Consider the following 27881-nt stretch of genomic DNA (forward strand, 5'->3'; position numbering starts at 1 on the left):
AATATTATAATATCAAATATCGGTCACTGGCATTACCTTATAGGCTGCTGATTGCTCTAACAATAAGCGTTATCGTTAATCGCTTTCGCAAAGAGGACAGACGGGATTGTATTAATTGATCCACGCTATCCAACCACTTCTACTCGTAAGTAGGTAAATCCGTCTCACTGAGGCTACTCAAAAAATTTACTATAAAATGGTTTGATGTGTATATTTCCACTAATTAGGTACCTACACAATGAGCCACTTAATTCGAGTTTTATGAGTTTTGCTATTATGCTATCTATGAACTTGCACGCACCAAACATAAACATATGATTTATGTGTCATGTCAATGTCAATGATGTGTACATATGTTTTTCCTTTTTTTATTGCGTACTTTAGTATTAATTATGTTCGTTGTAATGTGGTAATATAAAGCGGGTAAATATTTGCAGTCGTTAGCGTCATCGTCGCTTCACCCAGACCTGTAGGTATCCGCTAAGTAAGTAATTATATTATATCGTCAGGGACTTCAGGTGACAACCAAAACTTACTAATGGCAATAAAATAACCTGAATAAATCACCTGACGATATAATTTATTAGATTAGGCTAATAGGCAGCGCTCGCATACAAACACATGGTTTTAGATTCAGACTTGCCTTCCACCTCTGTAAACACTGAACAATATCTTCAAAGTGCATTGAATTCAATACCTTTACATACCTATTATATTATGTAGTTTTACTTAAAAGTTTACCTTGATACAATATTGAATCGCTGAGTTTACACTTATCGAAACGCAGTTAATTACGCGTGTTTAGTGAGCCACATCATATTAGTGGACCGAAACAGTGAGTAGGTAACAACAACGTTTATTATTAAAAGATCAGCCTAAATAACTTAAGATCATATTTTATCAAGAATTAAACTTATCTTTATGTTCAAAATAACTTTTATTAGCGGACCAACCCCGAAGTCGCAAAAAAAAGAGACTCGTAGAAAACATCGACCAATTTCTTTATTACGTAGATACATAAATGCATTGCAATTTGCAAAGTAAATAAGATAATTAATTATCGCTTTATGTGCAAAACGATTAGTGTAAATGTAAATAGGTACGGCAGGTACATATACTTAGCACCTTGAATAAAGTCAATAAACGGTAATGTAATATATACTTATGTCCATTGGACTATCTACTAATGTCTACCTATTATTCAGAAAAAGAGAATTATAACCACTACGTTCTAGAACAAGCTCTAGGTATATAAAATCGTTAAATATTCTCTACAAAATATTCTTTACTTTATGTCCTACGTTATGCATTTGCTAGTTACATGCGAAAGAGATTCGAGCCGTAATGCAGAGAAAACCCGACTAAAACGTCTCACCACTTACCTAGCCGTAAGTGGGCAGTTTCACTCGCTATTGTGCAGCGGACTCTGTGCTAAGACATTACTATAAAATGTGCTGTATATGCCTAACGATAATAGTACATTGTGTATTAAGGGCGGGAAATAAGAAATTACGAACGAGTGTCAATTTTAAGCCCGACGCGAAGCGAGGGCTTAAAATGTTCACGAGTTCGGAATTTCTTTATCGCCCGTGGCACACACAATGTTTTTCATCACACTTGTAAGGAAAAAAAGGAGAATTAATAAAAACAAACTTCTGTATAAAACACTTTTCCGCCCTAGGGCGAAAATTTCAATTTCCCGCCCGCAAGCCCTACGTGTAAATAAGTGTTTTTCATCACACTTGCTCGGAAAAGATTTTTTCCGCCCTAGGGCGAAAATTTCAATTTCCCGCCCGCAAGCCCTACGTGTAAATACATCTTTTCCGAGCAAGTGTGATGAAAAAACTTTTTAAATTCATCAGTAAGTAATTGTACCCTGTAAGAAAATTTCATACGAGCATCGCCCACTTTATTTTTTTGCTTCGTTTAACGTGTGGTAGGTATATGTCGATATCAAAGATATGTGTAGGTACATTATTTCTTCTACAGTGTAGTGCAATATAGTATTATAAACTGTATACATAGGTAATATCGCCAGCGCTATGTACTAGCAAGTTCGCAGATATTCCTCTAGTTTTACTGAGTAACGTATTTTAGTAGATTACATAAGTATAACAATCTAGACAGAACCCGTGTAGATACCTAGGATTATAAGTAAAGCAGTAAACAATAAGCTCAACTTGAATATATGCACAGTGTACTCGTACCTACTAAACTCTGGGGCCCATTTCTCGAATAGTATTAGTCTAATATTATTAATGTGTTGCCATGGTAACCCATATGATTTGACAGTTCGTGGACTAATTTTATTAGTCTAATAGCGTTCGAGAAATGGGCCCCTGTACCTACTAATCACAAAGACTAATAAAACTACAGTTCGATTGCTCCATTTAATACCATAACTGTTAGGTATTTGCTTTTGTTTTAAACTGATTGTTTCATGTCAGATTGTAGGTAAACAATATACATATTATAGAACAAGGTAAGGTAAATTGGGCAATAGGACTGTAATATAAAAAAAAACTTAGAAACAGTTATTACAACTTGCTAGTATATTAGAATCATTAACCTTCTGGTTAATATGGTATATGTATAAACAAATATGGTGTAGTTTAGATGTTTTTTACTATAACTAAGTGTAATAAAGAAGATATATTTTCCTTGAACCTTGCTTAAATGAGCATTTTTATTAAACGAGGTATCTGTTTAGCATGCAAACACGAACGTGAAAATAACAGCCGGTGTTTAAATCGGCCACATTCCATCGCTACGGCAATAAAAACTTCAGAAAGTGACATTCAGTATCTGTCTCGCTAAAGTCGCTGATGTTTATCAGAAAATCAGTAAATACACCTACACCTCTGTAGGTGTCCGTATGTGAAATCATATTTATAATCATGTAAGAAGTAAGTAATGTAATAGGTATGTGTTACAGCATTTTTTCCGACAATCTTGTAACTGTTTTCCCCACGGGACAAAGCATAAGCAAAATACAAGTTGATTCACCCAGTTAAGCTACTCATAGATTATTTGCGTAATATCTAAATAAGGGCAAAATACGTTCAATACAAGTATTGAGATTATGTAAGTATGTTAACACAGGAATTGATTAAGGTTATCCAGTGCATCATTTAAGCTATAAGTAGGTCACACCTATTTACATAATGCAAGAATTATGATAGGACTATTTTTTATAAACTAAAAATAGATGTCATTGTCATACACTAAAGAAAAATGACCACCGGAGTACTACTTAAAAACTCAAAAAAATATTTAATTTGTATGTAGTATGTTTTATTATGTTTAAATGGTTGCATTCTGCCGCATTTATTTTCGAAAAACGTTTATTTTATTTTGGAAGAGAATGCCTTATTGTATAGCATTAAGTTCGCCTTTTGTACAATGTGTTTTTCCTATGTGCAATAAATATTTAATAAATAAATAAAGACTTTTGTTGTCTTTGCTGTTTCTATTGTTCGAAACAATCAGCTGTATAATCAAAACACGCAGAAGTGCCCTGACCTTTTCACGACATAAACGGGCTTTCTGGCCAAGTCGTCTTATCCTGTTTGGCATTGATGATGCGATGGTGTTGCTGTCGTGCTACACAATGGCGTAGCGTGAACTAATACTAGCCGTGGGCGAAGTCGCATCTGCGAGGCCCTTTTCTTTCACTGTGCCCGAAGGAGCCTCGCAAGACCGTGGGCGACGGCCCACTTCGCCCACGCCTAACTACGCTACTGGTGCTACAGATCTGATGGCTCCTCTACACGATGGGCCAACGCCGGCCACTCCAAGGGACGCATTTATGCGTTAGAGGGAGCAAGTGATATTGCTATCTCATTCTACCGCATGGCTGCGTCGCTTGGAGTGGCCGGCGCTGGCCCATCGTGTAAAGGAGCCATGAAATATACTCACAGGTAGGTGAGCGCGCCGATGATCATGGCGCCGCGCGGGCCCGTGAGGGTGATGGCGGACGGCGCCAGCCAGTTGCACACGGCCAGCGTGGCGTAGATGATGGCCAGCGACGTGTAGCCGTCGCCGGTGAACGAGGGGTCATCTTGGGATATGCTGTGCTACAGGTCTGAAACGTAATACTCACAGGTAGGTGAGCGCGCCGATGATCATGGCGCCGCGCGGGCCCGTGAGGGTGATGGCGGACGGCGCCAGCCAGTTGCACACGGCCAGCGTGGCGTAGATGATGGCCAGGGACGTGTAGCCGTCGCCGGTGAACGAGGGGTCATCTTGGGATATGCTGTCGAGGATCGTTTTCTGAGGACAAAAAGAGAATATTTTTAATAATGTTTGTTTGGCCTCATAGTTGACTGGTCTAGCCTAGTCTAGGCCTAACTAACAAATTTTGCATACACTGAGAGAAAAATCATCACCAGGAATTAAAAAACAGTTCTGTACTGGGGGAAAAAATGAAGTTTTAGTAATAATTATGGACGTTTCACTATTTCTGTAAAGTTTATTTATTTCTACAAACAGCTCAGTAATCCCAAATATAATTTCAACAAACAGATAATAGAAATTGCAAAAACTAATAGAAATTGCAAAAGTCAATTTATTCCTATTAGTTAACTCTCCTTGTCCCCGGATTAAGTTTATTTTTGTAATTCTAAGTGTATTTTTGTTGTACTTTTGTCTCAGTGTAGGTATTATGCCTATGTAAGTTAAAGATATTGTGATCACAATGAATGAGCTATGAGTTGTAAACAGTAAAGCTTTTTGTAAATTTACCTTAAATTGGCTAATGCTTTCTCTGCCTATATGTATACGTATACCTATAGGTGGCACGTCTTCTTAAGTGTATCAGATTGAGACACTGTTAGCAGTAATGACACAGGGTTTTGAGAAGATAGTAATAGTATCACACCCATTTTGATCGTAACCAAGAGATTTGCAACCGATTTACTTAAAGGGTTTGATTTAAAAACCCTTTAAGTAAATCGGTTGTAAATCTCTGTTGGTTGTAAAGGTGTTTAACCAGTTAACCCACCTTGGAAGAGTTATAATTTTGTCTACATATCCGAATGCATAAAACAAGCTCCCAGCCTTGCATTCTTAATTTATGATTTTGAGTGGGTGGTTACAACCACACAAAACAATAAAATTCACAAGTTTCACCCAATAAAGTATAACGCCTACTCAATAAATGTAACTTCGTAAAATTCTTGTATCGTATATCATCAAAAAAAGAAAATTTTGCAACAGAACTGCCGAAATCAATGTCAGTTTTTGTCACCGTAGGTATCATAACAGTGTGTAATAAAATAATAATAAGTCGTGTTAACCTTTCATGTACCTACTTCACTTACTTATACGAGTTTCGAAACTTCAAAATCCGCGCCATATTTTTTTCTGTGATAGGCAGCTTCTTTTGAAAATGTGGTTCGATAATAATTTTTAAGAAAAAAAAAACCGACTTCTATGGGGCCCGGTGAAAAATGATGGTAGATGTGGCACTATGTAGAAAAGGAGGTAAAACCAGTACTTTCTAGTAGCATTTCGTTTCCGTAAGGGTCGTAGTTCTAGCCTAACCTAACCCACTTCTCTGATTGCAGTTCGGTTCTGTGAGGTTCGTAGTTCGAACCTAATCAAACCCACTTTTCTAGTAGCATTTCGTTTCTGTGAAGCCCGCAGTGCTAACCAAACCTAACCCACTTTTGTTTGGTCTGTGAGGATCGCAGTTCAAACCTAACCTAACCTACTTAACGGCGCATGCCGTGCGGTGTACGGAGGTATGAGCGGGAGGGGTTTGGCATCATCAATATCATCATACTATATACCTACATTTTATGGTAGGTAATCATAGCGGTTTATTTAGTTTAGGTATCATAGTGATTTTCCGGGTCAAGGTCCAGGTCTCTGAGTCCGAGTCCGGGTCTGAGTCTGGGTCCGAGTCCGGGTCCGAGTCCGGGTCCGAGTCCGGGTCCAAGTCCGAGTCCGAGTCCAGGTCCGGTTCCGATCCGGGTACGAGTCCGGGTCCCAGTCCAAGTCAAAATCGAAATTCAAAATCACCAAACGTGTACTATGCGTCGTTGAAGAGTGCTGTTCTGATCATCATCAGCAGTTCCACTTCATCAAATGCGACAGTTTTTAATGTAAATGCTTGATTTTATGATGAAAATACAGAAAATTCTATACGTATGCCTTTAAGATTTGAGGAGTTCCCTCGATTCCTTATGGATCCCATCATCAGAACTCGAGCTTGACAGAAATGTGGCTTAAAAACTAAACTTGCTTAGCAAACATAACGAAGAGGACAAATCGCCAAACGTGAACTATGCGTCGTTGAAGAGTTCCGTTCTGATAATCATCAGCAGTTCCACTCCATCAAATGCGACAGTTTTGAATGAAAATGCTTGATTTTCTGATGAAAATACAAAAACCTCTATACGCATGCCTTTAAAATTTGAGGAGTTCCCTCGATTTCTCATGGATCCCATCATCAGAACTCAAGCTTGACAAAAATGTTGCTTAAAAACTTAACTTGCTTAACAAACATAAGGAAGAGGACAAATCGCCAAAGGTGAACTATGCGTCGTTGAAGAGTTCCGTTCTGATCATCATCAGCAGTTCCACTTCATCAAATGTCACGTTTTTGAATGTATATGCTTGATTTGTTGATAAAAACACAAAAATCACTATATGTATGCCTTTAAGATTTGAGGAGTTCCGTCGATTCCTTATGGATCCCATCATCAGAACTGGATTTTGCCAAAAACGGGACCAATCTGTATGCATATACATGCAATCAAAAAAAGAATTTTTAAAATCGGTCCAGTAATGACGGAGATATGGAGTAACAAACATAAAAAATAAAAAAAATAAAAATAATAATAATAAAAATAAAAAAAATAAAAAAAAACATACAACCGAATTGATAACCTCCTCCTTTGGGATTTGGAAGTCGGTTAAAAAGCAATCATTAGACAGCCTTGATTGCGTCAAGCGTTCTGCCAAAATAAGTCTATAATCGTATTCATGAGTTCATGTTGGTTCAAGGCTGGGGATTCCAAACTTGTATGATAATGAAGTTGCATGTATCCAAATACGTAATAACCAGTAATAACGTATCAATCTATGCACATTTTAGATATTTCATCTATTTCGCCATTTAAATAGCACTCAAAAATAAGGTTTCTGAAAGGACCACTCAATGAATAATTTATATTTAAGACACTAATTGCGATATCGCAATGAAATAGAATACCTAAAGCTTGTGAGTGTTAAGAACCAATAGAATATCACTTCATTTGTTTTTTTCGCTTAGCATGCAGTGATTCTATTGGTTCTTAAAAAGACATCCCTCACTACGCTACGCATGCTCGCTCATCTTTGGTGGAAACGCAGCCTTAGGCAGAGTTGATAACAGCGGATATTGAATATTATATTTTTTATAGGTTTATTAAGATTATAAGCATTTATTATATGTATTTGTATAGCTCGGTCGCGCTCTTTAGAAATGGTTTCCACGGAAGAACAGTCAAGGTATCCAAAAGGTATTTTGACACCAAGCCGAGCAATCTTTACTTATAAAATGTTTTTGTGACATTTATTAAGTATGTACCTACTTACTTATGTTATAGTTGGTCAAGTAAATCTTGTCAGTAGAAAAAGGCGGCAAATCTAAAAAATATATGCGCGAAGGGTTATCGTCCCATAGAAAATTTGAATTTCGCGCCTTATTCTACTGATAAGATTTGCTTGACCAGCTATACTACTGGTACTGTAACGCCCGGAATTATTTTATTCTAAAATCTATTCTATTTTAAGACAATATTATGTTATGACAATATGTCATCAAATCTCTAGATGTCACGTATTTATCTGGAACATGACATGTTATCGCCACAACCCTTGAAAACGAATCCTCTTGACATACATTTGAATACAAATCCTTGAAATTATCGACATCATAGATAAACCCTAATTTAGGTATAGTGATTATATGGATGAAATCATAAAATAAACATTAAGTATAAAAACAATTACTCATAACTGGGTAATTAGTACCTTAACTAATTATAGTCAGCAGCAGACGCAGCAATGTGAGAGCGAGGATCAAAATGATCTACTCCTGTTAACAGTAGATAATTTAGCCTGATTTAGCTCACGGAAAACCCAGAAAATCAAGAGAATCATACCGTTTATAGATAGTGAAACTAGTAAACACACACGTGTAAATGACACGATAATTTAATTCATTGACAATTTCATCAAACTTGCCCTTGTGTTGTCAATAATACTTAAGTACATATACATAATACATAGTTCAACAACGGATTGTATTACACTTTCAATTATTTAGGTACCTACTACCACTATAGATGGAGAACGATATTGTGGTTCAAAATTAAAGGTCATGTCGAATGCAACATGAAACATTTAGGGCCCCAACCGCAATTGACGGACTGATCAACGTCAATGAGCAGTGAACTAAGAAACTTCTCATACAATACAATTTAGCGAATGTTTTAACGATGACAGATGGTTAGATGCAATCTCCCCTTAATCATCTTGGCGCTCTGGCTAATCAGAAAACTGTTAAAAAGCATGTTAAAAATTAAAGAAGCGAGGCGCGACAGCACGTAGTATATACGAACCAACTCTCTCTTTCGCAGTTCACTTCTATCGTATCTGTGGTGCGCTATTTCCGCACTAAATGTAGAACGTGTATTACTTATTCTCTATTAAATACAAGATACAAGTTTCATAAACCACTAGGTATAATAATATCCCAGTACTGGCCGCTGCCGTAACCAAGTGCTTGCGCAACTACCCTATGCATTAACAAGTTTTCTACTGCTGCTTTAAACGGCTTACGATTTGCGATTTTCGCGCTTACAATAACAATAAAATGTCACTACAATGTGACGTAAGACACCAATATTTCTTTTGAACAATCGTAAGTACCTTTGAAATATGTACCGAATTCCAAAATCTCATAATATCAAACTATACAAAGCTGGTATTAGGTATACGGAACAGATAGAAAGGGGAAAAAACTATGCAGAGTTCATAAAGTTTCCACTGTGTGTTTAATCTTGTTTGGTAAGTACTATAGGTAGGTACTTCAATTAGCAATAAAATTGATATAAGAAAATAAACTTCTTTTATGTTCGATATGAGCTACGTTTATGAATAACTTAGTAGATACTAAGAAACATTTTTAATCGAATCCTTTCCCTTATTCTACTGGTAAAGACAATGCAATGCAACATTACTGCTTCGTCGAATACCAAACGGCAATAGAAGATGACCTGTAAACCTCACAACGATGTTATAACAATTGAAATAACCAGCTGCGATCGCGTAATAACTACGATAGTAGGTATTCAAACATATGCGTACAAAAAAATACCGTCGCCCAAGCCTTTGCGACCATCAAAAATCTCGGTCGATGATCTCATTGCACATTACATAACAATAAGTTACGGCCATGTCAATAAACTTGATAATGTAGGTAACCAACAAAGTAACAATAAATAAATTGCAGATAATGTAAAAGTGCATAAAGTACAACAAGTGTCAGCCGCGTCTTTAGGTTTCGAAACAAACATGAATCGTATTTTTATGAGCGTGATATTTTCATAAAACAAGATATAACAGACGTGAATTGCAAGCGATATTTTTGGGGATTACTTATATTTTAAGGTTTATCCGCTTTCTTTGCAATAAGTGAGCGATAATAATATAATATAAAGTTTCTCTTTGAGTGGGATTTAAATAAAATTAAAGTTTAAATGACGTAACGTTTAATATTATAGAAACCTACCTATATAAATGTGTAAGCAGTATTGTACTGAACTTTCTGTCTAAAAATTGAGCCCTAAATAACATTTTGTATTAGTATTCAGCCTATTCATATTACGAATACTTTTTTCATACTAAACGTAGGTATCAATTTAGCAGCTGTGACATTTTTGTAATGTTTTCTTTTTAAGACTGGCGATTTGTCGAAGTTTAACCAAAAGAAAGGTACAAGAAAAGTACACAAAGTCAATGCATTAACCAAGATCGAAATCTTGTTTGTAACACGGAACGTGTAAAACCTAACTTCATCATGACTTGCTGTCATTTCTTCATTTCAATCACTATTAATGTCATTTCTTTAAAGTAATGTCATTACTCATGATAGTGTCTGGCCCGTTTAACAAATGCATAATTTTATGCGATGACTGAGTTGACGATAATTATATTAACTTATGTATGTATTTGTCTGTGAGCAGGTAAACTTAAACTGCTTATTTTTAGACAGCGCGGACGTTTCTTCAAAATGGTTTATTTTTTCTGTTATTTTACTGTTAAATAATCTAGTACAGAAAGAACAATTACATAAAACTTACTGCTAGTTCAATCTTACTATGTATTAGTCTACGCGGAAGCGGGTAAAGCCTTAATGAATTAATTATACCGGCGCTCACTGACCAAACAATGAATTACAAAAAATATGGTTATGATAGTTTAATTAAATTACTCGCAACGTGATGCAATTACAACTATTCGTTATAAAATGCCTCGTAGAGTAGCGGACGTATTAGAGTCGAGCTGGGATTGAAATAATCGATACACATATATAGTAGTATACCCTATAATGGACGTGGAACCAGTAATGGGACAAAAAAACATAATTCCTCTAAAATAAGTATCTAAAAGTAGTTTATAAACACTGGCTGTATATTATCATAAATAAGGGCCCAAGAGCTGTTTCAGTTTGAAGTTTCATTAAATTTGGTTGCTTTTTAAGAAATTGGCGTCAACCCAAAAATTGTCGTGATACTGAAAAAAAATACCACTACGAATTCTTAACAACTTCGCTAAGAGAGGTGAATTAATTTATTAAATTTCAATTAATTAATACTTGATGAAAACTAGAATGCGTTTTGTTAATTTTCTAATAAAACTTTCTTTTACAATTCAAGGGAAAATTTTAAACCCAAATGATAAGAAAATAAAGTGGTAATGGTATACATTTATATTTTGTTAATTGAATTTACCATGAAATAAGGTATACAACACACTATGTTGTGACTCCACAGTTGTAAAAAAATAGTGGTATTTGGCCCAATCCCATTATAGGAGCTGTAAAACTGCGTACCTCCTATGATGGGACAATTGAGAGAATGATGCTTGCCATGCCATAATTTCATGTTTAAACAATACAGAAGTAAAATGTAGTTACGAAATATGTCAATCAGGAGGTATTCTCGGACTTCGGATAAATTAATATCGTTTTTCCAAACTTTTATTTAACTGGCCCTGTTAGTTAGTGTGGGTCCAATCTTGGTAGCTGAATTTGAGCCACTTTTCGATTTCCGATTCAGTTGAAATTTTGTGTAAGTACGTAATTAAGTATGCAAATCGGATGATAATGCAATATTATGATAACATGGACCTAATCTGATGATGGAGACAGGAGGTGGCCATGGGAACTTTATCGCAATAAACCCTAACTAATTTTGTTTGGGTATATTAGAATTGTCTCGATGGATCTAATACAATAGTTAATAATTGGCTGTGGAAAGAAAAATACATTCAGCGATAAAAGATTATACCAAACATTGATTTATTCGCCGTAACTTATTCCCCATTTCAATATTTTATACTGATAGAGCAATGTCCATTATAGGGGGCCCATTACTGCACGTCCATTACCGGGGGCCCATTACTGGAGCTTTGGTGTCCATGACTGGAGAAAAAAAGCATACTTTTAATTTGTTAAATATGTGGAAACTAATTGCTGTATCTTTCATACAACACGCCTAAAACATGAAAGACGGATAGGACTTTCATCTTTTAACACGCTAAGCGGTAGACCATTTACATGTATACGGGAAATATCATAAATACTCCAAATTTCCTCTTAAATGTCCCATGACTGGTGCTGTTACTATACCTATTAATGTTTATTTTTTAAATTCGGTAGCATGAAATTTTTTTTAAACCTTTTAATTGATTTATCTGACCTAATTTGGGGTACCTAATTTCGGAAAACGTTAAATACCTCCTAATAGAGACTGGGCGGAAAGAGACGAATCGTGGAATGGGAACCAATACTGCATTGACTCTACTCTTTCCGGACAGACTATTAAATTAGTTCACAGCATATATATATATATATATACTTGGTCAAGCAAATCTTGTCAGTAGAAAAGGGCGCTTTTTTTTCTATGGGGAAAGGGTCATATCCCATAGAAAATTTGAATTTCGCGCCTTTATCTACTGAAAAGTTGAGTGTGTTTGAGTAAGTATATGTTCTATATAATGTTGCCAGTGTGTCAATTTCGTTTCATGTGGGAGGATCTTATGAAATTCTGGAAATCCCTGTTTACAGAATTAACCCTTCCTTTTCTTCTAAATCCATAAACGCATCGAAGGCAGGAATTTTTTGAGCTTTACTCTTACACCTTGACTTTACGAATGGAATATCACCTAACTGCTTCTTTGACGGCCATAAACATATTTAGGCAGATATGTATTCAAAGTGCGCGCTCTAATATAATGACAAGATATCACCCGTAATCATATAAAATGTTCTTTTTTTGTTTTTACCGCCTCCAACGTTGAGGTAACAACTTATAGTGTCGCAATACTCGCAATACGAAACAGCATATCATATGACTAGTTTTTTTTTTGTGTAAGGAAGCGAGCAGAAAAGCGGATATAGTTGACGTCGTCATAACGATGCCACGCACATACTAATGTTGCGGGAAACGCGAGCTGTAGAGCCGCTTTGTTCCATCGCTCTACAAACAATCTCCACATATTCATATGATATTCATTAACTAAAAATTTTGTACTAAACTGGTTGAACTTACACAACCTTGGAAGATATTCGACAGACACGATAACCGACAAATAAGTAAAGTCAGACCGTAAAAAGTCTGCAGCGATTTTGATAGCCCACGCAGTGCAAGTGTTTTTTTAAACGTCAAACTTCTATGAAATTATGACGTATACATAACACTTACACTGCGTGGGCTATCAAATCCGCAGACCGCAGGCAGAAATTTGCAGACTTTTATTGATGCGACTATAGTAGTAGCAGCGTAAAAGTTAGCTAGTCTTCTGACAGTTTTGACTCACATTGCGATATTTGTTATTCGAAAATCTGCTCTCCATTGTCTCATGACCAAAAGGTTAAAACAAAATTGTAGTAAATTGCATTGGGTTAATTTCGAAAGCGGGGTAATTTAGAAAATGGCAAATATCTATAAGACCAGAAGCACTTCATACTTTAGCAACACTTACGCTACTGCAACGCTTACCATGTCATCTTCCGTACTGTTGCTACAGTAGAAAGTGCTTCTAGTTTAGTAGATATTTGCCATTTTCCAAATAACCCCGCACGAAATTATCCCAAGGCACCTACCGAATTAACAGGATCGTAGATATCTTAGCTTGAAATGGAATTTACTAGGAAATAAAGCAAATTAATGAATAATGTGTGTAGTTCTGTAGTTCCATTATTTACTTAAATATTTATGTTTATTTTTCAAATAGATCTCTACTCTATAGATAAAGACGAAATTGCTGCGATCTAAAGTGGATTAATTGACCGAGTGAACGTGAATCGTCTCCGTTTCAATGCTTTCATACGTCTGTCCGGCTGTTCTCCTCTACAGGTCGCATTTCTGAATGGATTCTCGTAAAATTTAAAGTTTTTAATTATCGATTACGTGTTTTGGAAATTGTTCATAATACGTTAGCCTTGGGGGTTCGCGTTGCAAGATCCACACTGCACTAGCCTCTTATTTATACGCTACCGACAAGTATTGCCGTCAACCAGCATAATTGGGTATGTAGGTATTGTAGGTATGTTGTTTGTAGCACAACTTTTATCTATTATGAAACACGTCCGTTTGTTTGATAACTGTGTAGTATTATACAGCATAAGGTATATGTAGACATATTGTCGTCGATCCTAAAATCCGTGTTGCAATGAACGCGAATAAACCTTTCACAAGCGCTCTTTGATTTGTCATTTATAGGACACTGCGTTCATTTCAAGGTCGCCGGTAAAGCGCCTATTCGTTGGAATCCGGTTCATTACACTTGTGTTGTTTTACATAAGTAATACGAGTAAGAATCATACAACTAAAGTTAGACCAAGCTAAATTGACAGCGATCTTGATAGCAGACTGTGCAACTGTTATTTTAAAAGTCAAACTTCTATAAATTTATGACGTTTAAAATAACACTTGCACAGACTGTGCTATTAAAATCGCTGCCAACTTAGCTTGGTCTAACTCTAGCGTTGACTTATTTAGGATTTGGTAAACGTCGTAACGTAGTAAAAACAATGGATGTAGTAGTATGGCGCTCACGTTGTGAAACATTGTAAATTGCATAGGGTAGTTTCTACCTTGACACTACTAAGGATACTAAGTTGACAGTTAAATTGGAAAATTTACCTACTTACGTTAAAATTACCTCATATCTGAAATTTCCCTAATGCACTTTATCGTTATATTAACGACGTGAGCGCCGATCGCCATAAAATTTTGATTTTTCCAGGGTAGCCCTATATTAAGCAAAAAATTACGATCTACTTTGTAAAAATACTGCATAAGAAATATTTACATGCATTCAATCATAAAATAATGAATATAATACATGCTTAAAGGATAATTATTCGTCTATTACTAGCCACCTTCCAATAACTGGATTACTGGACACCTACAAAAATAAAAATACTATTTATTTATTCACGCAATTCAAGTAAAGATAATATCATTAGTTCTGAAAATTTACTTGGATTGTGTGAATATTAAAAAGAATCATTTTTAGTCTCGTTATTGGAGGGTGGCCAGTAATAGATGAATTACCTGGTAATACCTAATATTTGACAATGATTCCATCTTATTGAATAGTGAGAAATAGGAAAGAAAGGAAGAATCTCTGAAGATGAGGGCCAGTAGGCTTCAGTAAAGTTTTTGGCAAAACATACTCGTAACTATGATTTTAATTAGACTATAAGAAATGAAAAAAAAACTCAAGGCATAGAAAGTGGATACATAAATATATTTAAAAACATCTACAAAAAAGGCAGCAGCAGAGTGAAGCTGGAAACCATGGGTCCGGCCTTTCCAGTGGAAAGAGGAGTCCGTCAAGGTGACCCCTTATCACCAACTATTTTCATTGCCGTACTAGAGAACGTCATATGCAGCTTAAAATGGAAAAACCAAGGCCTATTTATCAAAGGGAAATATCTCAGCCACCTCAGATTCGCAGACGACCTGGTGCTGCTCGCGGAATCGTCCCGAAACCTGCAATCCATGATAGATGGTCTCCAAAATGCAAGCAAACAAGTAGGACTGGAGATGAATATAAATAAAACAAAAACCATGACCAACTCAAAACAAATAGATATCATTGTAGACAACAAACCATTAGACTATGTTGAAAGCTATATATACTTAGGAAAGCAGATTGGTTTCAACAACAAGAACAATGAACTAGAAGTTGACAGAAGAATCAAAAATACATGGAACAAATATTGGTCTTATAAAGAAATATTTAAAAGTAGCATGCCAATAACTCTTAAAAAGAAGGCTATGGACACCTGCCTCATCCCCAGCTTAACATATGCTTGCCAGACATGGAAGTTCACAGAAAAAATAAAAAATAAAATTATTACTTGCCAGAGGGGAATGGAACGAAGCATGTTGAACATAAAAAAGATACAAAAGATAAGACATAGTAAAATAAAAGCAACAATAAAAGCAATAGATGCTCTAGAACACGCTAGAAAGCTAAAATGGAGATGGGCTGGACATGTGGCTCGCCTTAAAGACCACAGATGGACACCAATAGTCACGAACTGGAAAGGCCCAGACGGTAAGCGCCGAAAAGGCAAACCAAACATGCGCTGGGAGGAAGACATGAAAAGAATTGCTGGTCCAAATTGGAAAAGAATAGCACAAGACCGTGAAAAATGGATATCTTTGGAAGAGGCCTTCACCTAAAGGGTTCCTACAAATTAAATCAACAAAAATATATTAACAAACTTATGTATAACAAAAGGAAATAAAAGGCTTTTTATTTTATTTTATTTATTATAAGAAATGAAAACAATACACAATATAAAAATACACTCATCTGTGAGGTTTTAAAACATGAGTTTTTTAGATTATAGTTTTTAGGGTTCCATACCGAAAGGGTAAAAAAATGAACCTATTATTAAGACTCCACTATCTGTCTGTCTATCACCAGGCTGTATCTCATGAACCGTGACATAGCTAGACAGTTGATATTTTCAGAGATGATGTATAATAACAAATACTAAAAAGTATGGTACAGTAAACAAATAACAACATTTTAAATTACACTGGTTTAATTTGGATTGTCTTGGAACTATTGTTTTTTAACAATAACAACTAATGTATTTTATGGTTTTATTTTTAAGTTAAGGGCCAAATTAAATTTACTGCAGAATACACAACTTTAGTGAATTTTAGTAGATCATGGTGATGTCTAATAGGTTCGAAATATCAACAACAAAGTTTTTACAACTGATAATCTAACTGAGCATGTTCATCTAATAATCAAATAAGCAAGTGTTTTAGATACTATCGCCACTATTGGTAAAGTACCTATAGGAAAAGTTACTGAAAATCTAAATTAACATATAAAGAAGATTGTTATCATTAAAACTAAGAGTATAGTAACATAAAAGTGAAAGTAATTAATTAAAATAATAACTTACCTCTATATTCCCCATTGTTTGAAACGCAGTAAAGACAAACATAAAGCCAAATCCTAACAAAATAACGTTAACGAATCGCCGATCCATCTTGACTGAGTTGGAACAATGTAGATGTACCAAATTTAAATGAATTTATAATAATTATTCCACTTAAATAGTTTCACCGCGACGCAACACTGCTACACTGCGACGCACCTTCTCTGTTATGCGTTCCTCGTCAACTGTGTTATTACTCTTGGTGCTTTAGCAACGTGCATTCCGCGCTCCCTACTCCTACGAATGCAATGCCTACATTACAAAACAGTTTCGCTTGTGAGTGTCGTATCTTAATCAATTTCATTTCATGTAAATAAAAATACGGAGACTGCGATAAAACTGACAGTTGACAGTTGAGTGGATGACAGATATGACACTGACACGGACGTTCTGATATTACCCTAAGATCGAAATAGAGTAGAAGACGAGACGGTTTTAATAATAGATGAGTTCCATAAATGGTTGTTAACGCAAGTACTTTCCTATTAATTATAGGAATAATACAATTTTATTACTATTAAAGTTTTATTTATTATAATTATGGCGACATTATTTTATCAACGCGGTCAGAAAACCGCTACACGTATATAAATTCGAACGCACACAATTGATATCATTATGACAACTGACTGCTAGTGACATTATACTATCGCTCAGAAATTTTTATTTTATGTACATGTTATTTTAGTTTTTGTATAAATTTAGATAATAACTTCATAAAAGTATCAAATTTACCTGTAGCATAATTTGTATCAAATAATCGTTATCCCCTTCATCTCTTCGAACATATTATATTCACAAATAGTTTATTTATTTTCCAATGGCAATATTCAGCTAAATGTTATCTGTTAATGTTATTTTATTTTTCTGACGATAGTTGTGATTTATTGCAGATTTTACAAATGAAGGAGTGTGTTGTGTATTTAGCTTGAATTAAAACAATGTTGTGCCTTATTGATTAGTGCTTTCGTTTGCTAATCGTGCTTAGTGTCGTAAAATAAGTTTCCTGCCTTCGGGAACCGAGGATGATCTCATTGACGCACTGACGTTTCGTTCCTTACTGAGATCTTGCTTCGTTTTATTATTTTTACGATTCACTAAGTCCAATGACCTTGTTAGTAGCTTATAAATAATATTGGCGAATTAAATTATTCAATATGAAGAAGCAGTTCTTTAGGGTTAAGCAACTCGCCGACCAAACATTTTCAAGGTACAGTATACTTTTTATCTATCACCATTAGATAAGATTCGAGCTACTTTGTAGAGATCGTTGGCAGTCGCATCACAGATCTTTGTGTATACCTCACCAGTACAAGATAAATAAGAGCGTTATTACATATTATAAAACAATAAGTTTAACTTGAGCAACATTTTGAAGTCAGTAAAGTGAGAATGGTTTTGTTTACGCGCAGGGGCGGTAAAGGCGAAGCGCTCACGGATGAGCTTCAGACGGCGGATCGGAAAGTAGAGCAATTAAGAAATGCCTTACAACTAGTTAGTAAGAGGCTGGCCACCGGAGCTGGTGGCACCCAGGGGCAGGACCCTGCAGCCCGGGAGAAAAGGCTGAAAAAACTTCCAGAATATATGCTGGGTTTATCAATGGTGGAAGCTAGCAACTATGATGATGATGAGAGTGTCCTGAAACATATCCTATTTGAATGTGGTAAGCTAACTAACACTAATGCAAAGTCAATTTGATAATGTCTAGTTGTCAGGGGCTCTCAATTGTCACAGAAGTGGCTCGTTATATAGCCAAATTGTGATTCATTTCAATGAGGTCATAGTATTTACATTTAGAACTTTTTTGGCTACCTATCTAAAGATGATTTAGTACTCACAAACATGTAACATATATTTATTTAAATCAACAAATAATATAAATATGAATATTCTTGTTATTCATGAAATGTTTTAGTTAAAACAAAGTGCAAATCAAAATATGTTGTTGTTATAATTATATTCTGTTGATAATGTTGATTTCCCATGTTTTGGTATAATGGGAAAAGATTGTATGTATAAGTATACGGAAACATTTGTAAAAATGTTAATTGTAACTAATTGCAATAATAATTGTTATCTCCTTTATATATTATAATACTTCAAAATATGTCTAAAAATATTTGCTTATGTTAAATTAAACTATTAAACTATAAATAGCCCCTAGACAATATAAAGGAGTCTCATAAATTTAACTGTTATCAATATTTTTTGAGTGGGCTAGCATGATATAAAATGTCTAATGTAATCTATTTTTAGGTAAAACAGAAAAATACCTAGCCAACGAAATAGCTGAGCACGAAGTTAAAGTGGAGCAACTAGTAATCGCTCCGCTGTCAACAATTAGCGACCATGATCTCCCGGCCATACTGAAGACGAAGAAGCATCTTAGTAAACTCATAAGCGAAAAGGAATCTGCGGCACACAAATATCATGTAAGATAAACTTATCTTTTGACATAATCAATGACAGGATATTGAAAACAAGTCTATCATTATTATATTGATAATGATTGAGAAGTTATAATACTACTCTTTACCAATTTTTTGGAATGATTGTCACTTTCAGTAATACATTTACCATAGAAAAAATACAGAAACGAATATATTGAAATGTTGTTACAAATCCATATTGCCACAAAATAGAGTAGTAAATGAAGGTATACCTTCAGTACTTGTACTTGGGTAACTCTCCGTTACTCTGTTGTTCAGTTCATTTCTGACTCATGAACCGTGTTCCAACTTTCCAAGTAGTGCACTAAAATGTGAAAAATTCCTTTACTAATGGGAACATACCATAATCTGTCTCAAAAAGGGCTATATTTGATAACTCCCTTAATTGCAGATGTCTTTCATTATGGCCTTTTTCTTGGAAACGAAATCCTAAAAAATCTTGTCGAATGACATGGGTGTCATCAAAATTGACTCAGAAGATTTTATGCTACAGCTTAACTCTAAGAATAACATTGCCAACATGCATGTTTTCTTTGACATCTAATAGCATTAACTTTATTTTCAGCGAGCAAGAGAAGAGAACCCAGCTAAACTAAGCGCAGCACGAGAGGAATTAGAGGAGATTGGAATAAAAGTGGAGTCAGCCAGGGACAGTCTGGCTGCAGAGATGTTTAGTCTAGTCGCCAAAGAAGCGGAGATGGCCCACATACTGCTGCAGTATGTAAAGCTGCAGCGGGCGTACCATGAATCCGCATTGCATTCATTACAAGACACTGTGCCCGAGCTGGAAAGATTCATAAGTAAGTGGTATTTTAATACAAACTTTTCATAGCTAACTAACAAAGTATTTTTGTAGTTTCCTCATGTTCTTCTGTTTGTCTGTATGTCACAAATGTTTTGTGAGACACTATAAAATATAAATTTTAATGAATTAATGATAATGATACTTAGAATGTACTTGTGTCTCTTTAGCTGTGTAAACATTAAACTTCAGATTTTTACAAAAACGTTGTTATTAAAAATTCTATAACATAATTATTTAGGTACTCCATACTGCGAGGGATATTGTTTAAGCCAACTTCAAAGCCACATAGGGCCTTTTTTCCAACCAGGAATACACTAACTACTAACAGTATCTACTAAATACTGAATTTATGTTTGTGGAGTTAATGTATTTGCAAAATTTAATTCTGACTAATAGTACCTCAATACAAAATAGCCTCCTAAGGCCCAAGGTCCTACCTAAAGTACTTATTCAGTTCCATGAAATTTAAATCATATTTAATTGGAACAGAGTCGCATTTGTTTTGTTTCGTTCAATTTTCAAACAAGACCAAAATCAACTCTATTCCCTGCACTAAATGTTCAAATTTCTGTGGCAAATTATGGGTTTTTCATTTATACTCGTATGGCCGGGCCTTAGGAGGATTTCAAGCAGCAGGAAAACCACGGTGCATTTTTTTTAAACCATATAATTTATAATATGTGTAGGTACAGATTTAGGTCATTAATTAACAAATTATTTCTTTGTGCCATTTAATGGCACTTTAAATATCGTTAATGGCTTAATACTCAAATTAGACTGCAAACAGATTATTTGTGACTGGTAGGTACCGTAAATACTGCGGTCAAGCACCCGTTAGACTGGCGACGAGATAACTACCAATCGCAGTTCGCACTAGAAGCAGGCGGCAGGGTCGAAGGCGGAGAGCATATGCTCGCCTCGAGCCCTAGTGGGGCCAGCGGGTACTTAACCCGCATTGCACGGCCCCACACGTCGTAGGGGGGGATCAAGCGTTTCTGAGCGGCTACCGCGAAAACCGAAATTCGCAAATTGCGGGGATCTTTCTCTTTTACTCTAACGAAGGCGTAATTAGAGTGACAGAGAAAAATCCCCGCAATTTGCGAACTTCGATTTTCGCGGTTATAGCCCTGATCCCCCCCTGCATTGTGAGGGTGCCCTGGCGATAAGCCGGGGTTGCCGGAGGGCGCCGTGGTGGAATGTCATCGATCCCAGTTACTTTTTCAAAAATGATATAATTCGTTCGCAAGGAATAAACCCGCTCATCTTCCGATAAAAGTCAGCGGTGGGACAGCGGCGTCAAGGTCATTCCTGATAACAAACAGTGAAACCAATGTCATGTCACAGCCCTATCATTACTATGTAATGATAAAAGGTTCCTGTCACACTAAATTTATTCGTATTGAACACGTATGCTGATGTCGCTCACACGAAAATCCTATTAGAATACAATCATTTAGACTTCCGTTCCGAGTTCCGACAAATTTATAGATAAAAGGTACACACAGGTACACTGAGTTCATTCCTGTAGATTTGAACTGTAGAGAATTAAAAAAATAATTAGCTTATTTTTAATGGAGATTTTGGAAATGTAAATCATATTCTAAAGAAAAAGAGTCGAAAATATCGTAAAGTAAAAATTACATACCTATACCTAAAAAAAAATCGAAAGTCTATAAGGATTGTTTTATGATATAGGAGGCCAACGAGCAGACGTATCGCTTGATAGTAAGCGATTACCGCCGCCCATGGGCACCCGCAACACTAGTAGAGGGGTTGTACCATGTTTGTTTGGCACAGTTTGGCCATGCTTACCCGGCTATACCCTTTACAAAAAAATACACGTTAGTTTATGTGGGGGAGGAGGGATAGCCAAAACCTCACCAAATATCACCAAGGGAAAGAAGGGTCAAAAAGTAGCCGAAAACACCTCGCGTGATTTGTGCACAGCCCCTAGGTAGCAAAATAAAATAAATATCATTAAATAAATAAATAAATAATAAATCAATAAATAAATAAATATTATAGGACATTCTTACACAGATTTACTAAGTCCCACAGTAAGCTCAAGAAGGCTTGTGTTGTGGGTACTCAGACAACGATATATTAAAAAGATAATATGCCTAAATAGAATATCGACTCATGTATATAATTCGTTATTTATTTTAAACACTGCAATCATTTTCAGCCCAAATTATTATTAGATAATGATTACATTGATTACTAGACTTGTTATCAGACACGCAAACTGAGTAGAAACGATGATTCATACAGCTTTAAATGGCTGTGCGACCTACACCAATTGTACCGTAATTAGTGTAATAGTCTTCGCAGATGATCTATTTTCTACAATGATGACAAACACGATATGATTGTCATAACATAACCATTATCTGAGAGAGTGTGCTTTCGTTTAAGTTTCTTTGTTTCAGTTATTATCTATCCAGTATGTTTATTAACTAAGTCACTGGCCTGGGATCTTTGTTAATATTTCTTAATGGATTAAGCAATGCTGGACTGAATGGATTGAAGTAGGGAATAAAAGTATCTTATTAAACATATCAAAATGCGTGTATGCACAAGTTCATATAAGCAGACGAAAATTGAGATATTTTACCTATTGCAAATTTAGTGCTATTTCCAGGCTATCATGTCTAGATCCGGGCTAGATCAGAAATTATAAGAATTAAGTACACCATAGTTTTCTAGTACATACATTGACAAAAGCAAAACTTGAACCCGCTACCTATCTATGGCCTATCTATGGTATCTATGGCACTTAGCACGCCCATAACTCGTTGGAAATGAATCAATTTCCGCGAAATACGGTCTCACTGCGACTTATGCTATGGTCAAAACAAAATGATATGCTGTATTGAGCGCGTTAAATGTTGATAAAATATTATCAGATAAGTAAGCATCTCTTGTGATTGCCCTGAACAATAACAATCTTGACTGTATCTTGTACGTTATTTTCTTTTACAGATGACAGTGCAGTGAAACGTGTATTCGGATACCCATTAGAAGATCACCTGCGGGTGACGGGGCGCACGATAGCTTTCCCCATAGAGCTGTGCGTGTGTACTTTACATGAGCTGGCGCTCAACGAGGAGGGGCTATTCCGGATAGCGGGCGGTATGTACCACTGCATAGTGTACCTTTTAAACCACCTGCAAGTAGTATAACTATCGAATACCGGGGCCATATTTCTTTATGACAATCTTTACAAATTCCACACTATCTAGCATTCATCAGATATTAATAACTCATGAATGAGCATATACTTAACAGTGCTCTTTGTGAGTCATGTTCACTACATTAATGTATTACGATTACTCTAAAGATTTTTATCATCTATTTAGTAGTATGCCGGAAAATCCTCAGGAAACACAACAAATTACTTGGGCTGGGGTAAAGTTTAATATGCAATATATTTATTATACGAGCTCTGAATTACGTAGAGTACAAATACTACAATGTCATCATCATCATCATCTCAGCCATAAGACGTTCACTGCTGAACATAGGCCTCCCCCTTGGATCTCCATACATGCCGGTTGGAAGCGACCCGCATCCAGCGTCTTCCGGCGACCTTAACAAGATCGTCTGTCCATCTTGTGGGTGGACGTCCTACGCTGCGCTTGCTAGTCCGTGGTCTCCACTCGAGCACTTTTCGACCCCATCGGCCATCTTCTCTGCGTGCAACTACAATGTACTTGCATAAAAATCAAATGTTAAGGCTTAACAATACTTTAAACTAGTTTCAACAATTGTTCTTTACTGCAAAAAAATATATATATTACGCACTAAACATGCTTCTAGTTCTGCATTTTTTTTTTACTTAAGAAAACGAATGTTACTTATGTTGTTTTTTCTGCCCGACAGGCACGTCAAAAGTAAAAAGGATGAAGTTATCGCTGGACGCGGGCCTGTTTAACGTGCCGCTGCCGCCCGACTACCGCGACATGCACGTGGTCGCCTCCGTGCTCAAGTCCTACCTGCGCGAGCTCCCCGAGCCGCTGCTCACCTACCGCCTCTACGAGCACTTCCTCGCCGCCTCGCGCCAGCCCGCCGAGACCGCGAGACTCAACACCCTCTGGGAGGCCATCCACCTCCTCCCCGAGGCCAACTTAAACAACCTCAGGTACCTCATCAAGTTCCTGTCCGCGCTCACGCAGAATCAGGCCACCAACAAAATGACACCCTCCAACTTGGCCATCGTTATCGCGCCGAATCTCCTCTGGGGGCCGCACGAGAACAGCGCCTTCGACATGAACGTCACCACCGCCGTCAACTGCGTCGTGGAACTCCTCATTAAACACGCCGACTGGTTCTTCAATGAGGAGATCAATTTCTTCATTTCCTTCACTAAGGAGGATCTTCTTCCTGATCAGTGCGAGTATGGGTTCACGCCGGGCTTCGGACCCGGATTCCCGCAGACCGCGGCGCTGCAGGAGCACTCCAATGGCGACTACACTAGCATGAGCCGCTCCATGCTCGAGTATGACCGGCGCGGCGAGCCCGGCCGCCACTCGCGCAGCAACAGTCACGACACCAGCCTCATTTTACTCGAGAACGATATCAAAAAGGCGCAATCGAACAGCTCCCTCTCCGACCAGTCTAGTCCCCCGCTCGGCAGCCCGAAGCCCATCATGAGGAGAAAGAATAAACCACTAGCTCCCGTCCCGCCCAACTTCACTCCGGACAAAAATAAAAAGCCCGAAGCGCAGCCAGAGCCCTCGAAAGAGGCGGACAAGCCGGCGAAACCGCCCCGGCCCGTCATATCCGACAGCGGAAAAGTCATCTCGGGCGTGCAGACCATCAACCGGTCCACTTACAGGCAGAGCAAGGCGCTGAAGGACGAGGCCCGGGGCAGCCGGGAGAACCTCTTCGAGGCGAGGCGGCAGAGCTTAGAAGTGGAGAAGGATAAATTCGAAAGCATAAAAGCTCTGGAGGAGAGGAGCGATTCAACTCTAGTCGTTAAAAACGTGACCGCGCAGACGGGAGTCGTCGGCCGGATGAAGGTGACGGACGGCATCAGCGGGCCGGTGTCGCTGGGCGGGCAGCCCGCGCGGCCCGCCGCCAAGCCGGCCGGCCAGCCGCCGCCCCGCCCCGTCGCCGCGCCGCGCACCATCATACCCAACATCGACGCCGACGCGGGGGAGGTCCAGCTGAGGAACAAGCCCGCGGTCCCCGAGCGGCCCGCGACGCTCCGCCCGCAGAGCTTCCGAGGCGCGCGCGGCTCCAGCGACTCGGACGTGACGCCGACCGTGCTCGAGCGCACGCACATATACAGCGTGGACAAGCAGCAGCCGACGATGATCCAGGTCGGGCCGGCGGACGAGGAGGGCGGCTCGCGCGTCACCGTGCAGCGCACGCACAGCTCGGGCGGCAAGGACGCCGAGCTCGACGAGCACAAGGCGCTGACGAGCGCCACGCGGCAGCTGTCGCAGTCGGAGGGCAGCATAACGGAGGTGCCGCTGTCGCCGCGCGCGCCCACGGCGCGGCCGCCGCGGCCGCAGGTGCCGGCGCCGCCGCCGCCCGTGGCCGCGCCGGCGGTGGCCACTCCGGCGGTGGCCACTCCAGCCGCCGCCGCCGCGCCGCTCGCCACGCACGAGAGCACGGACCTGTAGCCGCCGCGCCGGCCCCGGGATCATCAGTATTACGCGGCACCGACTCGGTCTCGACGCGTGTCGGCGTCGAGATCGACTCGCGCGCCTTTTCTAATTGATCACATCTCATGACAGATTAGCGTTAGTCGCCGGTGCTTCCGATTTGAGGAACCTCTCTCGATTCGAGCGCGTTGATCCGTAGCTGTAAAATGCCGTGCCCCGTCGCTTCGGCGTGCCCGATTATAATTTCTCTCTTGCGAAGTCTTCATATCTTAAATAAGGCTTTAAAAAATCGAACGAGACTGAAGAGTTTTATACTTTTTATTATGCAATCTACGTCCTATTAATAATGAATAGTGCTTCTAGAGTGCAAGTAAATTGCCTGATTTCCACAAGTTTGGGTCATAATATTTTTGTACTGATTTGATAAAAGACACAGAACAAAAGAAATCAAGCAAAATTCGACTCTAGTGGTGCTTGCCCTAGAATGATACTTTAATCATAATGGAATTATAAGTACTGGCAAAGTCAACGCGTTAAACGAAGTGCCAGGATGGATAGAGAAACAAATTATCACATTTGTTAACATTATGGTGCATAAAGCTGGTCGCTAACAAGATACGACGTACATGAATTTAGAGCTAGAAAACAAAACATTATCATGGTTTTCTAAATCTGTTGTGTCAGTTTTCTTTCCTAATCGTCTGTGAATTTCCTCGCACTCTGTGGATAGCCAGCTTATGAACTTGCTTAAGAACACATCACAAGACGATGTTTCCGAAAGGGCCGCTAAAAAATGCCGTCATGTTTATATGATAGCTACAATAACTGTACAAGTTATGTTAAAGCCCATTTCTGCATTTTTCATATCTTAATCTGCCTTTTGTCTATCGATTTATTTATTTTTGTACCGTATTATAAGGCATTTGTGATTTACATACAAGACATATATTGGAACGTAAATATAGCTTGCACGCGTAATTTAAGTACATACTTATTATCTTAGCGTTATATTTAAATAAATTCGAGCAATATTCCAAAAAGACATATTTGACATTGTCTATTGAGCTTTGTATGCTTTTAATGACATTAAGAAGTAGTGTTACGAAGCTGTTTACAGTTTCCGAGTCTATGCAATTTAACTAGTTTGAGTTCAATATCGACTATTCTAATATTTCTCCCTCTCACTTAAATTATAAAATGTATCCTGCATATTATCAAGGCTGCTTTAGCAATAAATTATTAAATTAAATTTACTAGAAAACAATTAGTGAAAGTGCTCGAGTTCACACTTGTGTATTTTGCATGGACTTGGCAAAACTGTATTTAGCATATTTTGTACAATATTGAATGTTGCAATTGATCGTTGTGATACTAGGAAGATTATCCACCCAGGCGGGTGCACAAACGTACACATTTTGACGATTAGCCATATTTTATGATATTTATCTTATCAGTATGACTGCAGTGCACGAGTTGTTCCGAACTAAAAGAACGCAACTGCATTAGTTAGCCCATTTCAGTTGCGATTTTTAAGGCATCCATAGTCTGATTAGTTTATTGGCCAATATCGCCTATTTTCATTGTAGCTGTTTACTTTATGCATTTAAAAAAAGCTTGAGACATACAATTGTACTAATATAAATATTCTCACTAGTAATAGCCTGTCCGATTTCTAAGATCAAGTTCGCCATAGATTTACTATGGCGCACTTGATCTTAGAAAAGCGGACAGACTATACTCACGATCCTGCAACATACTGCTAGCGCGAGAGGCAGCTATCAGCTAAAGTGAGATGGTAACACTTGTATTACTTTCTCACTCTATCATTTACTTCCGCGCTGCTCTTGCAGTATAGCATTCGTATCGTGAGAACTAAGTTTACAGCCTGGCATAAAAGAGTAGAAATTAAAGACTGGCAACACTGTAGTGTCGTCCCGTTCTCTAATATGTATTGATTTGACAGGGATGACACTACAGTGTTGCCAATTTTTAATTTCTACTCTTTTTTGCCAGGCTGTAAGCTATGATGAAAACCGGTAGATGCTGATATTGGATAAACATTAATCGTCCATGGAGGCCTAGCACGGCTTTGTTCATACACTGTGTCAGTAAATTTTACAATAATTTTTAGACTTAAGTATGTTATGTAGTATTTACGACGTTTTATGTGATATGCATTTTATTATTATACTGCAAGTATACAAGCTTCTGTTGTAAGTAATACTAATAAGGATATGCTGAAAGAAAATTTCAAATAGATT

The 27881-nt window shown here is 37.7% G+C and overlaps 2 protein-coding genes across 2 annotated transcripts in view; one reads left to right on the forward strand and one right to left on the reverse strand.

Moving 5' to 3' along the window:
• Nucleotides 1-17067, reverse strand: part of LOC134667356 (UNC93-like protein MFSD11) — a 29365-nt gene extending 12298 nt beyond the window's left edge. The window contains exons 1-2 of the mRNA XM_063524730.1: nucleotides 16718-17067; nucleotides 4103-4272 (exon numbers count right to left, since the gene is read on the reverse strand). Of these exons, the coding sequence (XP_063380800.1) occupies nucleotides 4103-4272; nucleotides 16718-16804 (257 nt within the window). The 5' untranslated portion in view covers nucleotides 16805-17067. The remainder of the gene's footprint in view (nucleotides 1-4102; nucleotides 4273-16717) is intronic.
• Nucleotides 17068-17596: 529 nt separating this feature from the next.
• On the forward strand, nucleotides 17597-27879 carry LOC134667357 (rho GTPase-activating protein 44-like). Its single transcript, XM_063524731.1, has 6 exons — nucleotides 17597-17963; nucleotides 18166-18416; nucleotides 19010-19185; nucleotides 19769-20003; nucleotides 22991-23140; nucleotides 23891-27879. Exons 1-6 carry the CDS (start codon nucleotides 17911-17913, stop codon nucleotides 25636-25638), a joined length of 2613 nt encoding a protein of 870 aa, XP_063380801.1. The 5' UTR covers nucleotides 17597-17910; the 3' UTR covers nucleotides 25639-27879.
• The last annotated feature ends 2 nt before the right edge of the window (nucleotides 27880-27881 follow it).

The sequence above is a fragment of the Cydia fagiglandana genome, chromosome 9 (genome assembly GCF_963556715.1).
Source record: "Cydia fagiglandana chromosome 9, ilCydFagi1.1, whole genome shotgun sequence".
NCBI lineage: Eukaryota > Metazoa > Arthropoda > Insecta > Lepidoptera > Tortricidae > Cydia > Cydia fagiglandana.